The sequence below is a fragment of the Myotis brandtii genome, unplaced genomic scaffold (assembly GCF_000412655.1).
Source record: "Myotis brandtii unplaced genomic scaffold, ASM41265v1 scaffold1647, whole genome shotgun sequence".
NCBI classification, from domain to species: Eukaryota; Metazoa; Chordata; class Mammalia; order Chiroptera; family Vespertilionidae; genus Myotis; species Myotis brandtii.
The window spans coordinates 3,470-21,118 of record NW_005356032.1 but is presented as its reverse complement, the minus strand read 5'-3'; the positions used below and the strand labels follow the sequence as shown (position 1 = coordinate 21,118).

General features: G+C 38.2%; 1 protein-coding gene across 1 annotated transcript in view; it reads left to right on the top strand.

Moving 5' to 3' along the window:
* Positions 1-16,237, top strand: part of LOC102258093 (metabotropic glutamate receptor 7) — a gene marked incomplete at its 3' end in the record, with an annotated part of 416,098 nt that extends 399,861 nt beyond the window's left edge. The window contains exons 3-4 of the mRNA XM_005862382.2: positions 7,737-7,878; positions 16,083-16,237. Of these exons, the coding sequence (XP_005862444.1) occupies positions 7,737-7,878; positions 16,083-16,237 (297 nt within the window). The remainder of the gene's footprint in view (positions 1-7,736; positions 7,879-16,082) is intronic.
* Positions 16,238-17,649: the final 1,412 nt, after the last annotated feature.

Below are 17,649 nucleotides of genomic sequence, written 5' to 3'. Positions count from 1 at the left end.
TGTTTTATCTTGGTAACTGCAGACAGCAAAGGTGTTCGAACAGGCCTTCGGCTTCCATATCCCATACGATGCAGTGTATGGCTAATTTGCCTACAAACGTCAGGTGGTCATAATAATCTGGCCACTCAGTGTCTATGTATTAATAAATGTAAATTTTTTGGAAATAATTTTAGATTTATAGAAGAATTGCAAAAATAGAATTCTCATGTACCCCTCTCCTAGTTAACACAAATATAAATACCTTAAATAAGCAGTGTACATTTATCAATGCTGAGAAATTAACAATGGAGAAATACCATTAACTCAGCTACAGAACTTATACAGATTTTACAAGTTTTTACACAAATGTCCTGTATTCTGTTCCAGGATCCAATTCAGTTTTCAGTTTCTCAATCTTTTATTTCATGATCTTGACAGTTTTGAGGATCACAAGACAGATATTTCATAGAATGTTCCTCAATTTGGATTTTTCTCATGATTTGGCCGGAGAATAAGATACAAGTGGGGTGCCCTGATCATCACATCATATGAGGGGTCTCATGAAATCAACCTGACTTGTCAGTATTGATATTAACTTAGTGATTCAGGTCTCTCAGATTTCTCCACCATTAAGTTACTCTTTTTAAAAACAAACAAACAAACAAACAAACAAACAAACACATATCTTTAGAAGCAAGTCACTAAGTCCAGCCTGAAGGTAGGGGAATTAATTTCCATCTCTTCAAAGGAAGAGAATCAAAGAAATTGCAGGCATATGTTAAAACCACCAGAATAACTAGTAAATATTTTGGGGGAGATAAAGGTTACGTGTTTCCTTACAGTTTCCCATATTGATTTTAGCATTCATCAGTGGGTCTTATGTGCAGCAATCTATATCTATCTATATATATATATAAGCCTAAGCAACCGGCTGACCTGCCGACTGGCCGACCAGCCAGTAGGTATGATGTGCAATGACCACCAGGGGGCAGATGCTCAATGCAGGAGCTGCCGAGCAACAGCAACTTTGCAGAGTGCCCTCTCACCAAACAAACAAACAAACAAACAAACAAACAAACAAACAAACAAACAAACAAACAAACAAACAAACAAACAAACAAACAAACAAACAAACAAACAAACAAACAAACAAACAAACAAACAAACAAACAAACAAACAAACAAACAAACAAACAAACAAACAAACAAACAAACAAACAAACAAACAAACAAACAAACAAACAAACAAACAAACAAACAAACAAACAAACAAACAAACAAACAAACAAACAAACAAACAAACAAACAAACAAACAAACAAACAAACAAACAAACAAACAAACAAACAAACAAACAAACACATATCTTTAGAAGCAAGTCACTAAGTCCAGCCTGAAGGTAGGGGAATTAATTTCCATCTCTTCAAAGGAAGAGAATCAAAGAAATTGCAGGCATATGTTAAAACCACCAGAATAACTAGTAAATATTTTGGGGGAGATAAAGGTTACGTGTTTCCTTACAGTTTCCCATATTGATTTTAGCATTCATCAGTGGGTCTTATGTGCAGCAATCTATATCTATCTATATATATATATAAGCCTAAGCAACCGGCTGACCTGCCGACTGGCCGACCAGCCAGTAGGTATGATGTGCAATGACCACCAGGGGGCAGATGCTCAATGCAGGAGCTGCCGAGCAACAGCAACTTTGCAGAGTGCCCTCTCACACTCCGGGACCCCTCGGGTGATGTCAGACTGCCGGTTTCAGCCAGATCCCCACAGGCCAGGACAAGGGACCCCACCTGCCAGAAGGACCCGCTTGTTCTGCAGATGCCCTTTGAGCTGTGGCGTCGCCCCAGGTGTGGCCAGCTGGAGGTTAGCTCTAGGGTGTGTCCGGCTCGTCTCGCCCAGTCCTGCCCTGTTGGCCACCTTCTAATTAATTTCCTTTCAATGTGCACGAATCTGTGCACTGGGCCTCTAGTTACTATTATAATGTTCTAATAGTGATATGTATGCCATTTCCTTATTCATTCTATATTTGTTCTTTGGAATTGTTCTGTAACATCCATTCCTTCTCTCATATTTGTTTAGTCATTTATTTGTTTAGTCATTTATTTGTTCATGCATGTGTGTTGTACTCTTTGGATGATCATTCAATACCATAGTTATTTCATTTGTTTTTCCTATTGTCCTAGCTTCGTTCATTAGATGCTCTTTCAGGTGGCTCCTCTGTCCTTTTGACATACCTAATTTTATTTTCCTTTGTATACTTCTGGCTTCCTGCCACTACAGTCTCTTGTATATGCCCTGCCCCAGTCTTAAAATAAGCCACTTCTCTAAAGGGACTCGGTTCTTTTGGTTGAAAGATGGTGTTTCAAAACCAACATCCGGGCACTAGGTGTGCTGGTGGCCATGGGATGTCATTGCTTCTGGGCTTCTCAGTGGATAGTATACAACCCATGTATGAAGTCTCTCTCTCTCTCTCTCTCTCTCTCTCTCCCCCTCCCTCCCTCCTTCCCTCCCTCCCTCCCTCCACCTTACTCCCTCCACCTTCCAACTGAGTCTTAGAGTTTTCAGTCAAATATTATTTTTTCCAGTTATTTAGGTCATCTCCTTTTTACTCATCTCCTTCAGTGAAATTTCCTCATATGTTCATAATACACTTAGAGTACATTTGTCAAAGTCTGCATTCCATTCTGGGTCCTTTGATATGCTGATTGATTTTTTAAAATTTTTCCAAAAGTAAAGTTGAATTATTGTGGTGTGTTCTTGGTAAGTTCCAGAGTCAGGTGTCTGCCACCACAGTAACACACAGAGTATTTCCATACCCCCAAATCCCTTCTGTGGTCCCTTTTAGTCAACCCCTCCTTTCTCTCCCAACCGCTGGCATCCACTGATCTACTTTTCTCCCCTGTTTGTTTGTTTTTTTCTAGACTGTCATATGAATAGAATGCTGCATTATGCAGTCTTTTTCATTTGATTTCTTTCACATGGAAAAATGCATTTAACATTTACTCATGTTCTTCCACAAATCAGTAGTTCTTTTGTTGTTCCTGAGGAGTAGTCTATTGTGGATGTACCACAGTTTGTTTATCCATTCACCTTTCAACAGATGTCTTAGCTATTTCCAGTTTTAGTGATTATGAATAAAGTTGCTATAAACATTTGTGAGTACACTTGTGTGAACATAAGTTTTCAATACATTTGGATAAACAGCTAGGATTAAAACTTCTGCTTGGCATATTAATTCTGTATTTACCATTTTTGGAATGCTGAAGTATTTTCCAAGTGGCTGTACCATTGTGCATTCCCATCAGCAATGAACAAGAATTTCTATTGCTCTGCATCTTCTCCAGCATTTGGTATTGTTAGCTTAAAAAAAAATCAAAATGCCATTAGTGATAAATTATTGTGTTTTACTAGCATTTCCCTAATGACTGATATTGAGCATCTTTTCATGTGCTTATTTGCCATTTCTGTATCTTTTCTTATAAGTGTCTATTCAGATGGTATGCCCATCTTGAGTTTTGTTGTTGTTCTGTTTTCACTGCTGAGTTTAAGAGTGCTTTATATATTATGGTAATTCCTCAACCCCCAGACTCGGGCTTATGTTTTCATTTTCTTAATACTATTTTTTATAAAACAAGTTTTAAACTTTTATAAAATGCAATTCATCAATTTTTTATGTATTGATTATGCTTTTTGTTGTCATATCAAAAAACTTATTGCCAAACCTAAAGTTATACAGAGTTTCCATTTTCTTCTAAAAGTTTTCTAGTTTCACACTCTACACTTAGATCTATCATCCATTTCGAGTTAATTTTTGGATACAGTATGAGTTATATGTCAAGATTCATTACTTCTGCATAGGGGTACCCATTTGTTTCAGCATCTGTGGGAAAGACTATCATTTCCCCATTGATTTTCTTTGCACTTTGCCAAGAATTAGTTGACTTCATTTATGTTGGTCTATTTCTGGACCTCTTTTCTATTCCATCCTGTACAATAAAAGCCTAATATGCTAAGTGTCTGGTCATCCAGTCAGCCATTCAACCAATCAAAGCGTAATATGCTAATGATATGCTAAGGTTGCTCAACCGCTTGCTATGATGTGCACTGACCACCAGGGGGCAGATGCTCCAACAGGTAGGTTAGCTTGCTGCTGGGGTCCAGCCAATCAGGACTGAGTGAGATGTGCTGGACACACCCTGGTGCCCTCCCAGGGTCCCTCCCCAGCTGGTCAACCTCCTACATCCTTCCCTGCCCCAATTGTGCATAGGTTGGGTCACTCGGCCTGGCCTGCACCCTCTCACAATCTGGGACCCCTTGGGGAATGTTGGAGAGCAGGTTTCAGCTCAACAGCAGGACTGGTTGCTATGACAAGACCTGCACTGACCACCAGGGGGAAGATGCTCAATGCAGGAGCTGTCCCTGGTGGTCAGTGTGCTCCCACAGGGGGAGCACTGCTCAGCCAGAGGCAAGTCTCAAGGCTGGCAAGCACAGTGTTGGTGGTGGGGGAAGCCTCTCCTACCTCCACAGCAGCGCTAAGGATGTCCTACTGCTCTATAAGTACCCATCAACTATGCTATGGTTTGATTTTTTGCCTTTCTGATAAATGTTAGAATTAGGGGTTGCTACATTTTGAAAAAGCTTGAGATTTTTTTAAGCCTCACCTGAGGATATGTTCATTGATTTTTTTAGATAGACCTGTGGTCGGCAAACTGCGGTTAGCGAGCCACATGCGGCTCTTTGGCCCCTTGAGTGTGGCTCTTCCTAAGCCTTAGGAGTACCCTAATTAAGTTAATAACAATAGAGATAGAGATAGAGATAGAGATAGAGATAGAGATAGAGATAGAGATAGAGATAGAGATAGAGATAGAGATAGAGATAGAGATAGAGATAGAGATAGAGATAGAGATAGAGATAGAGATAGAGATAGAGATAGAGATAGAGATAGAGATAGAGATAGAGATAGAGAGATAGATAGATATGAATGTGAGAGAGAAAAGGGATCAGATGCCACTCCCATGGGCCCCCACCGGGCATCGAACTCCCAATTTAGATATGTGCCCTGACCAGGAATGGAACCTGCAACCTTTTGGTATATGGGAAGATGGTCCAACCAACTGAGCCACCTGGCCAGGGCTAAAAAGCTTGAGATTTTGGTTGCAATTGCATTGAATCTATAGATAAAATTGGGTAGAATTTATTCAAATTATTTTTAAATTTCATTTAGCCATATTTTATAGTTTTCAACATATAGGTCCCAGACGTATTTTGTTAGACTTATAAATAAGCACTGCATTTTGGGTGATGTTGTTTTTAGTTTAAAATTTCATTTGTTCATTCCTGACATATAGGTATATGATTGCCTTTTGTATTTTGAATTTATACCCCATAACCTTGCTTAACTCACGTTTTAATTTTAAGAGATTTGGGGCAGTTTCTTTGGAGTAGGAGTGGATATGGACAATATGCAAGTAGAGACACTTTTCTTTTTTCTTTTGAAACCTGTACACCTTTTGTTTCTTTTACTTCCCTGGTTCATCTGACAGGACGTCCAGTCCAATGTTGAAAAGGGTTGATAAAAAACAGCACTCTTGACTAGGGGTTTCTTGCTATTAAGTATGATGCTCGTTATTCCTAGGCTTTTTGCAGATGCCTATTATTAGGCTAAACTATTTCTCCTCTAACCCACGTTTATAATTTTTATCATAAATGTATATTGAATGTTATTAAGTGCTTTTTCTGTATGTATTAAGGTCATCATGTGATTTTAAAATTTTTTTATTTAATCTGATAATATGGACATTATAATTGATTTTTGAATAACGAATCAGTTTTGTTGTCCTTGAATGAAATCCACTTGTTCATGATGTATTTGTTTTGGTAAATTTTTTTTTTAGGATTTTTGCAAGTATAATCTTTATTTTTTCTTTTTTTGTTTGTGTAATCTCTTTATTTGATTTGGGTCTTCCATACTGTCTTATAAAATGAGTGATAGTTCTCTCCTCTTCTATTTTCTGGAAGGGATTGTGGGTATTATATTTTATTTATTTGTTAATTGTTGGATAGACTCCATCAGTGAAAATATCTGAGCCTGGATATTTCATTTATGAATTTTTTTTCAAAACTGTGAATTTGGTATTTTAAAATATATATAAGATTAATTAGGTTGTCTATTCTTTTTTTTTTAAAATATATTTTATTGATTTTTCACAGAGAGGAAGGGAGAGGGACAGAGAGCCAGAAACATCGATGAGAGAGAAACATCGATCAGCTGCCCCCTGCACACCCCCCACTGGGGATGCGCCCGAAACCAGGGTACATGCCCTTGACCGGAATCGAACCCGGGACCCTTCAGTCCGCAGGCCGACACTCCATCCACTGAGCCAAACCGGTCACGGCAGTTGTCTATTCTTTTTTTTAAACATTGAGACTTTTAAAAAAATGATTTCAGAGAGGAAGGGAGAAGAAGAGAGGGATAGAAGCATCAATGATGAGAATCATTGATTGGCTGCCTCCTGCACGCCCCCTACTGGGAATGGAGCCCACAGCCCAGGTATGTGCCCTTGACTGGAATTGAACCCGGGACCCTTCAGTCCGCAGGCCAACGCTCCTCCCACTGAGCCAAACTGGCTAGGGCAGGGTATCTATTCATTCAGTTTTGGTAGTTTACATCTTTCAGGGAATGATTCCATTTCAGTTGCTGGATATATTAGCATAAAGTTGTTTACTAGTACAATATCCTTTCTCTTATTTCTTGACCTAAAAGCCTCAGTTGTTTATATTGGAATTCTTCTTTTCTAATGTAAGCATTTAATTATATGTATTTCCCTCTAACTACCACTTTAGCTTTAATCTATGCATTTTAATCTGTTGCACTTATATTTTCACTTAGTTAGAAATATTTTCTTAATTTTCCTTGACACTTCCTCTCTGACTCATGGATGATTTAGAGTACTTGACCCAGGAACTACTAATAAGCAAGAGGTGGTGCTGTGGGGCGTTTATCAGTTGCTTAGGAAATGGCTGCATATTTCTCTGTCTTCAAATTCATCATATCAGTTAATATTAATATAGCTTTGAGAAATCTGGAGTAAATTAATTAATTTATTTAATCCTCTTCTCGCATAAAATGGCTAATGTTATAAGATTTTAAAGGTGAGGTAACATACATGAAACAATTGTGGTTTGGCACATAGTACATGGTAAATAAAAATGTGCTATTATGATTTATAATAGTTGTTGGTGGTGTTTTTGTCATTGTTTTATTTTTAGATTTACTTCATTGGCTCTGAGCTTGAAATGTTGGGATGGGTATGAAGGAAAAAATATAAAGTAATGGAATGCAAACTCTAGAGAAGTCACAGAGATAAGATTTACCTGTTCCTATCATTATTATTATTATTTAGTTTATTGATTATAGCTTTATTGTAATGTATTGCATTCATTTGAAGACCCCCTACCCACTTTGTGAACCTCACCTGGCCTCCCCAGAATCAAAGATTGGTATCCCTGGGCATAATTAGCCATTTACAAGTGCATTACAAAGGGGATGAGGCTGTGTAATACCACAGATGGTGCACCAAGTATGAACAATAACTCAGGACTCTGCATATGTCTTAAGCCTTCCTCATTCAGCAACGTCACTAAAAAAGTGCTGTGCACTCAGAATTCAAAATCCCCTCCCCCCCGGTTACTTTCTCTGGTGTCTTTGGGAATTTGATTGACACTCTGCTTTCTTTTCTTAAACAGGTGGGCTCTGCATTGCCCAGTCCGTGAGAATCCCCCAGGAGCGCAAAGACAGGACCATTGACTTTGATAAGATTATCAAACAGCTCCTGGACACCCCCAACTCCAGGGCCGTCGTGATTTTTGCCAACGATGAGGATATAAAGTAAGGATGACTGGTGACATTTGTTAGTATGCATGCTGCAAAGTTAGCAAAAAGGAAGATCCCGATACTGGCGGAGATAGCGGAAAAGAGAGCAAAGAATCAACTCTATAATCACACAGTGGCCAAGTCTGTATGTGCTTTCTACCGCACACACGATTACTGTGAACCATGGAAGCGGCCCTGTGCTGCTGTCCTGTCCTGTCTTTCCCACCTATTAGCAAAATAATGGATTTGATTACAGTGGGGCCTTGACTTACGAGTGTCCCTACTAACGAGTTTTTCGAGATACGAGCCGTCTCTCGGCCGATTTTTTGCTTTGAGTTGCGAGCTAAAATTCGGGTTACAAGCCAGCTTCAGATACCCCACCGCTAGTTGGCGCAGCGAACGTCACAGTGAATGCCACAACATCAGCCCAGCATCACGTGTCTCACTCGTTCACTTTTTGATTTGACATACGAATAATTTGAGTTACGAGCTCTGTCACGGAGCGAATTAAACTCGTAAGTCAAGGTCCCACTGTACTTATAAAAAGAGAAAACCACTAGACCTTTGCAAGTTTCTTTTATTAAAAATCTATCCAAATGTAACGGACTTACCCAAAGAATGTTCCTCTTAATGTAAAAGAAAAATGTCATAATGCTGGCTAGATTGCTGCAGCTTCAGATTCCATATGTTCAAAACCACACTTGCCACACCTCTACATTCTCGATCTACCTTTTCCTCTCTCTTTCCTCATCTCCATCCTCCTTGGAGTGAAAAATCTGATTGTAATCTCGACTTTCCTTTTTTCCTCATTTGCTGCATTCTTGGCCACGCCATGAAGAGCTAACCTCTAAAGTGTTTCTAGAACCCAAACACCCCCCGCTTTCTTTACTTACCGCCACCAGCCTGACCAAGAATCCTTATTTATTTATCTTTTTTAGAATAAAGTGTAATTACACGTGATTAAAAACTCAGAAACAATACAAAGATCTGGGGGAAAGTAAAAGCCCCTTCATCCTGTTCCCTAGCTGACAAGTTGTGCCTCCCAGTTTCTTACAGGTTCTTCTGGGGGCGGTCCGTCTTTTACACAAACCACTACATACTGTGTGTACATCCTCCTCCCCTCCTTGCTAGCCCTCACTTACCATTGTGTCGTGGAAGTCCTTGAATGCCAGTACCTATAAATCTATTCAGTCTTTTTAATAGCCGTGCAGAATTTCATTTTATATCTATATTGTAAATCATCTAACTGCCCCCTTATTGATTGACATTTAAGTTTGATTACAGAGTTTTATAACCATAAATAATGCTGCAGTAAACCTCCTTTTTCAAAAATCTGCATGCACAAATATAAGTATACACATGGTATGTAACATATATATGTGTGAAGATATAATAATATCTACAAATGTATAATAATATACAAATCTATTATTTTATACATTTATAGTCTATGTATTCATAAATTCCTAGAAAAGAAGTTTCCAGGACAAAGATATGTCCCTTCTTAAACAATATATGAATATTGTCTTATAAAGAGGTTGTGCAGCTAACGCTTCTGCTTATGTAAAAGAGCTGTGTAGGTTTTATGAGATCTTTGCCTTATAGTTTAAAATACTACATTATTTAATTTGAAGGTTAATATCTTTTATCAAGGGTAAATCTATGGGCCCAGCCTGTTATTCCATCCTGCTGGGATTATTGCATTACTAGAGGCCTGGTGCATGGAATTTGTACACGGGTAGGGTCCCTAGGCCTGGCTGACAATCAGGGCCGATCTGATTAGGGCTGATCTGCAGGGTGACCAGTGGGACAATCAGGGGGCCCCCACTGGCACCCGCCTTGGCTGGCCTGGGGCCTGTGGGCTGGGGGCAGCTCCTGCTTTGAGCGTCTTCCCCCTGATGGTCAGTGTGCATCATAGTGACTGGTCGTTCCACCGTTTGGTCGATTTGCATATTAGGCTTTTATTATATAGGATCATCATGGCCAGCCTCCCAGTCTGCATCTTTCCCTTCCCAGTGCCCTACATGCTGCCTCTGAATCCACCCATCTTGCCAGTATTAAGCTCTGATCATGGGTGTCAGGACTGTTCAATGCAGCGTGTGAACCCGAGGTTGGGAAAGCTGAGGTTTGTACGCTACTTAAATGAGCACTGTCTCGCCTTGGCCGGCGCCCCTCCCTGTCTTGCTTTCCAACTTTGGAGGCCTCAGTTCTCTCATCAATACAATCAAAATCCTTTGGAGCAGTTTTTATGGTGATTCTGCCTCAGCTACCCTAGGAATACCTCACTCCATGCTCCCTCATGACTGCTACAGAGTAGGCACTGGGCCCATTTGTGTTTCCTCCTCCGGGTCTCTGCACGTTCTCTTCCACCTGCTGAGAACACTGTTTGCTTCCCCACTTCATTGCCTGATGACCTCTCTACCATTGCTTTCTGAACAATGTTGATTTCTCTGAGCAATGCAGCTTTGGAAAATTCTTCGTAGTTTGTGTCACAGTTGTCGTTTTATATCATTTAATTTTTTTTAAAATTTAGCATTTGTGTTCTCCATTAATCCATAAGCATCATTAGGGTAGAACCATAGCAGGGTAGAGATGATGGCTCTTTGTTTTTATTCCAGCCTATACTACATTAATCTTTTAGAACCACTTCCAATTTATGATATTCTTTGCTGATATTATTTTTGTTTATTTTTTAATCTGAGGCTTTAAATTTTTATTTTTCAATTATAGTTTACATTCAGTATTACTTTATATTAATTTCAACTTGCCAGAAAAGCTGTGGTACATGTATGTAATGGCCATAAAAAAGAATGAAATCTTACCTTGTGTCACAGCATGGATGGACCAAGAGGGCATTATTACTCTAAGTGACATGTTAGACAGAGAAAAACAAATATCAAATGATTTTACTTATATGTACAATCTAAAGACCAAAAAGCAAACAAGCAAAAGATGCAGAGAACAGACTGATGGTTGCCAGAGGGGAGGGTTGTTGGGGGGCTGGGTGTCCTCAGGCCCTATTACAGTACTCAGTACATAGGATATTCTTAATAAATGGCATTCAATGGGTGAACAAAATGCCTAGTCAAATGCCCACTATCTAATAATTTAAATACAGGCTTGCCTTGCTGACCTTCATGATGTCTTCACAAGTGGTTCTATTTTAACAGCTATAACTCCTCTCCACTCTCCCAGTTCTCCTCCCAAAAGGCATGACTCTGGTCCTGCAATACCTCCTGGTCCCTCCTCCATCATGGCTTTTGTTTGTAGTGTTTCTTCTCTCTTTCTCTACCTGTTGCAAGTGTGTCTGTTCTTCAAGGTTTACTTCAAACAGCCTCTTCTCTATGGGCACTGTTTCTGATCACCCCTTATTTCTCTCCTTATAAAATGCTGACTATTTTGCTCTTAGGGCATTTTCTTTCATACTTTGTGATTTAGTTATTTCAGCGAATTTTTATTTCATAATATAACCCTGTTTTTTTGCTCCAGGTTTTGTCAACTCTATTGATACCTTTCTTAATCATCTCATATATCTTTTTCATACATATTTTATACATTTAAAAATATGTAATACATTGATAAGGTGTGGCTTTGTGTTTATTTTTACTTTTATTTTAATTCTCACCAAAGGATATCTTTTTTATTAATTTTAGAGAGAGAAGTAAGAGGGAGAGAGAGAGAAAGAAAAAGAGAGATAGAGAGAGAGAGAGCTGTATTTTTAAATTCATCATACACAGCACATAAAAGTTTTACTGCAAATGGCAATGGTGATAAATTAGTTTTAATACTCTTGATTTTCAGGTAGTGTAAGGTTTTAATTTGGGATATAAAAATGTATATAATCCTCTTAATAAATGTGCTATTTTTGTGTGTTGAGGCTTGTTTGTGTGTTTATTATTTTATACTGTGATTTGTAGTAATGATAGGAGTAATGGCTCTTGAGCACAGTAATAGAATTCAGTGCATATGTAAGTGTCTTCCAGAACATGATCTGAAACACACTGATGTCTGAAGAGTAGTAATGACCTACAATGTTATGTTATTTCTGTTTTCAGGAAATTTACACTGTAGATTGGAAATTTTGAGATTTCTTAGAACATTAACTTGAAATACCTTGTTGGAGAATAGCAGTGAGAAGATATTAACATCTAGAATTTGAAACTGAGATAGGTGCTGAATCAGTCATGCATACTAATAATTTGGATTTTAGACAAGAATAGATTCTTTTCTGGACACTTTATTCTGATCATAAAGCAATACATGGCTATTTTAAGTTCATTGAAAAATGTGGAGAAGTTTTTGCTGTTGCTGTTTAGTAAAAGGAACTCTTTTTTAAAAAATTTTATTTTATTGTTTAAAGTATTACAAATAGTAGTACATATGTCTCATTTTTTCCCCCATTGACCTTCCCCTGGCCTCCCCTACCTTCCGGCACATGCCCTCTCCCCGCTCCCCCCAGTGTCTTGTGTCCATTGGTTATGCTTATATGCATGCATACAAGTCCTTTCAGTTGATCTCTTACTACCACCCCCATCCCCGCAACCCTCCCCTGCCTTCCCGCTGAAGTTTGACAGTCTGTTCGATGCTTCTCTGCCTCTATATCTATTTTTGTTCATCAGTTTATAGTGTTCTTTATTATCCATTAATGAGTGAGATCATGTGGTATTTTTCTTTCACTGACTGACTTATTTCACTCTTAAGTTTACTTTGCCTCCTGCTTATCTAGAAAAATCAAAGGTGAGAGAGAATAATCACAAACTATGATTTTATGCAATCCCTACAAAACTTGAAATCCCAACACTCAGAGATAATCACTAAAAATTCTGGATTGAGGTTTGTAAATTTTTTTTTTCTAAACATGCATAAGTTGTCCCCAACAGAATCAAGATCACATTGAATTTTATATTTTACTTTTTGTAATTCACGTTTCACTTTTTGTACCATAATCTTACTTGTCTTAACAAATAACCCCACACTCTTCCATAAATATGTTAAGGTGAATGTCTACTTTTTGTATTTATGTCAGTTTCATCTTTATTCCTTGTTTCACTTGGTTTCTCCCCACCCTTTCATTCTCTTCAGAATTACCAGCAGCTCCTTGGTGAATGATTGTTGTTAACCACAGATTGTATATTATCCATATTTTTCATATGTATTTCAGTTTACTTAAGCTAAAATAGTATTTACCATTTCTTCCACCTTATATCCCCTGCCTTTGGCATCCATATTTTTCTGTGCTCTTACATAACCCTATAGCTTTAACTGCGTATATACAGAAATACAGGCAAATTTTGGCCAGATTTCCTTATATAAAAATTGAGCAGTCTTTTGCAACTGCTTATTTGACTTTCCTTCTTTAACAATGCCTTGTGGAAATTACACTGAGTATATTTTTAATTGCTCTCCATCCATCCTTTGGATGGACTCTATTTATGTAACCAGTTCCCTGTTGCTCTGTATTCTGGGTGTCTCTTTAATGAACATTTGATTATGACAGTTATACTTGGTTATTTCCTTTGGGCAGAGCAGTAGAAGTGGTACCTCTAGATCAAGTATAAACAATTGATTGTGTGTCATTTTTTAATGAAAATAATAAATGAATGTTTTTTTAAAATATGACTAAAATAATTTTGGTGCAAAGCATTGGTCTCCTGTCTCATTCCTCTAAACTCTTTGGTTCTATTCTCTTTGAGCAACAATTTTAATTCTTTAAGCTATTTCTTTAGGCCTTATCTGCATAATGTGCCTGTACTGTAATTTTTGAATTATTAATTTGGCTAATTAGTTCTTCATTATCTTCCCAACATCATTCTATCAGATTTCCATTCAATATAAATCAGTGTTTACATTATTATCCATATAATAAGGTGACCTGTATTATTGTCTTGGGCACTTCCCTCCTGAAATCTCTATTCTTTTTTAATTTTTCTTTCTTTTTTTTAATGTTTACTCATAGTTTGTTTCCTCATTTTGCTGGAACTATCCTCCAATAACTTTCTAATAAAAGGAAAATTAAAGAAAAAGATGTTTGCCTTTTATGCCTAAAAATGTTCTTATTTTGCCTCCACACTTACTTTGTAGTTGGGAATGTAAGGCCGAGACACATATTTATTTTTAAATGCATCATACCTGGCACAGAATTATTACAGCAAATATCTATGGTAACTAATGAGTTACAGGCTAGTATCTTGCAGGAAGCTTGAGGTTCTAATTTGGGATGGAAAAATCTGTAATAGCCATGGATTATGCTAATTCTATTTCTATTGGAATTTTAGATTATAAAATAATTTTCCTAAGAATGTGGGGGGACATTGCTCCATCACTCATCATTTTTTTCTCTCTGCTGCTTATTTCCCTGCATGTGTCCTGATTTTTCTCATAGAAGCATTTAGGATGTTCTCATATTCAGAAATCTTAAATTTTGTGACATGTTTGATTTTTCCTTAATATTATGCTGGGTGAGCCTTTTTAATATGGGAACTTGTACTTTCAATTTCTTGGCTTTTTCTTCATTAAAATATTATTAAAAACATTTCACTTTATTTTCTCTGCACATTGTTCTGGAAATGGCATTAGTTGGATGTATGTGTCCTTGAATTCGTTATTTGAAACACTTATCTTTTATCTGTGTATGTTCTACCCTTTTGTTATGGTTTTGCTTCCTGGAGAATTTCCTTTAGAAATTTCTTCTTTTTATCTTCTAACGTAACTTTAATTTTATATTTTAATAATTAACCTACTTTTTTGTTGGTTTCTATCTTGCTCTTGATTACAGATATGATAATTCTCATTTAAATGTATTTGGGGTTTTGTGGGGGTTTTTTTTGTTCTTTTTCATATATTTTCTCTGCCCTATCCCACACTGCTGTTTATTTGTCCCTTGTTACTTTTTTGTTGTTGTTTTCTATTTTAAATGGAACGTTCTCCACAATTATGAGTGATTTGTAGCCGTTCCCAGCTGAGTTAGAGACTAAAAAATTCTGTGCGCTTGATAGGGCTCTCACTGGACCTGGTCAACTCCATCAAAGACCTCTATGTCAATATCTAAGTTTTTTTTCCTGGGGGTTCAGATTTTCTCAGAAAAGCAATTTCTTCCTGGAATAACACACATGGTTGGCTTTCAGAATTATGTAAATTAGTAGAGGGTCTTACCATTTCAATACTTAATGGTACCCTTAACTTCTTTCTCCCAATTTCACCACCCTCACCCTCATGCTTAACTCATCATCGCTCGCCCACAACCTTCTGTTGTTTGGCTGTTCACAATTTCCCATATCCTGCATGGGAGAAGGAGAGGCAAATCTGGGTGTTGTCTTTTGCCATTCTATGCACAATCTTTCAACTAAGACAACTGAATTTGGCCATGCAGCTCTGTGACACTTGGTACCTCCAAGTCCTGAGAGGTAAATAAACAATTTCTCCTGTGATATTACCTACCAATACCATTTCAGTTGTAGCTTTCTCTGTTTTACTAATGTAGTTATCTCTTATCCATTCTCTGTTCTTCCAAAAATATTATTGTAATAACTTTTCCATGAATAACTAAGCTTCCCTTTTGGTAATTTATTTTATTTTTAATTAACTGGCTCTTTTACAGTGACAAGCATATGTTTATAGCATAAGTAACAAGGAAGTTAAAGTATACAGGTAAATGATATAAATTATGATTAGTATTCAAGCATCTTGTTGCCATTGTTATATATACACACACACAATTTTTACTTATGAATATTGGTTGTACATTGTTCGAGCTTAAGTTGTAGTTTTAATCAATAATTTAAGACCTTTCATTAAGAAACACGTTGCTTTCAGAAATGACATTACCACCAGCAGAGAACGAGTGTGCTCATTTCTCCAGCCCATGCCAAACTCACAACACAAAATAAACAAACATTTGGCCAATCCAAGAAGTGAATTTGATATCTTATTCTATTCCACATGTTCCTCCTTTCTAATGTATGTGAACGACCAGTTTATTGGTCATTTATAGTTCTCCTTTTTATCTGTCGACTTTTAATACTCTTTGTCTATTTTCCTCAAGCCACTTTGATGGTTTTCCTTTAGAAAGTCTCTTTTTATATTAAAGCTGTAACTTTTGGGCATCAGTTATTTACTCTTTGAGAAATGGTAGCTTGCTTTCCTTCTGCTTGGTCCCTAATTTGCATATGTTCAATAGCTGTTCTTTATCCTAATGTACTTTTTCTCATTCCTTTCTGCAGGCAGATCCTTGCAGCAGCCAAAAGAGCTGACCAAGTGGGCCATTTCCTTTGGGTGGGCTCAGACAGCTGGGGGTCCAAAATAAACCCACTGTACCAACACGAAGACATTGCAGAAGGAGCCATCACCATTCAGCCCAAGAGAGCAACCGTGGAAGGTAGGGGTTATGTCCGTTTATGAAATGCTCAGAAAGTGGTTGGTGCCATGTAGGGTGTTTAAAGCGTCTGTCTCTTTGAGCATTTGGCATTTCTACAATCTATGTTCTCCTTTCATTTGAAAAGAAAAAATTATTTCTCAAAGAAGACACTAAAGAAAAGGAACTCCTCCGCTGGTATCCTGCCTGTGTTTCTTTTCTGATGGGCCAGGTCTCCAAAGATTCCCTAAAACATGCTTTGCACTTTAAAAAGAACTCTATCTTTTCACTCAAAAAGAGATCAAGTATTTGCATTTCTTTCTACTTTGTCTCCATTCCAATCTAATTAATTATTCTCCCCAGAAGACTGCATGGTCTGGGTAGGCCTTTTAAAAACAGGCTGGGTTGTGGTTCTGTCACTCTGGCCTTGTGTTATCTGGGGAGATAAAGATCCCACGTGTGCACTGGGAAGCTCTGAACTAATTTCATCTCCCCATACATGTCTGGAGAAGATTGCCTGTCTTACACCCCAGACCAACATTTGCAGATGGGCACAAGAATGTCAGACATTTTAAACTATCTCCACTCCCTTTCACTCCCAAAACTTGAGTATCAGCTGTGTGCCTTGTTCTGCGCTGACCTGGGAAAATAAGATGAGGACAAACAAAACCCTTGCCCTCACAGCTTACAGACCTGAACAAAGGTGTCAGAAAATAGCCATTGACTGTGTAACATGTGGAACATCCTAACACAATACAAACTAGAGGCCTCAGGACACAAAGGAGGCACTGTGGAAGTTTCTCCGGGGCGGTGATGCTGTGGTTGGGGAAGACTCCCGAGAGGAGGGGAAATATAAGGGGACTTAGAACTCATCGGGCAGATAATGAGAAGAAGCCCCGGGAGAAGCTTCCCACCCAGGAGATAGGAGCAGAGGAGTGAAGAAGCAGGGCGCACTGCGGTAATTGCAAATACTTCACTCTGCAGCATAGTCCTCAAATTCTCCCAACTCTTTAAAAATGTCCCCTTTACAGGGCATTGGGAAAATGTTTCCCTCTTCTAGAGTACCGGGTAATACACTGTTTAGCTAACTGACTCCTTTCTATCCTTTGGGTGTCAGCTCAGACATTAATTTTCCATGCAAGCGAGCGGTGACCATTCCACGAAGCCAAGTCTATGGCTTCCACAGCATCCTACTTATTCCCCAGCATTGTAGAGCCTCTATACTTGTCTCTATGTGGAAATGTATCTGTTATGCACCATGGTACCCTCAGCCTCTAGATCTTGGACTGGATACGGCAGGTGCTCAAACAGCTTTTTAATTGTTTGTGTGCCTGGGTAAGATGGAGGAATCACAGACCACCTGAGAAACCGGCACAGACATGGCTGAAGAGTGGGCCAGAGGTGGATTGTGAATGGTCTTGGAGACTACACTGTGA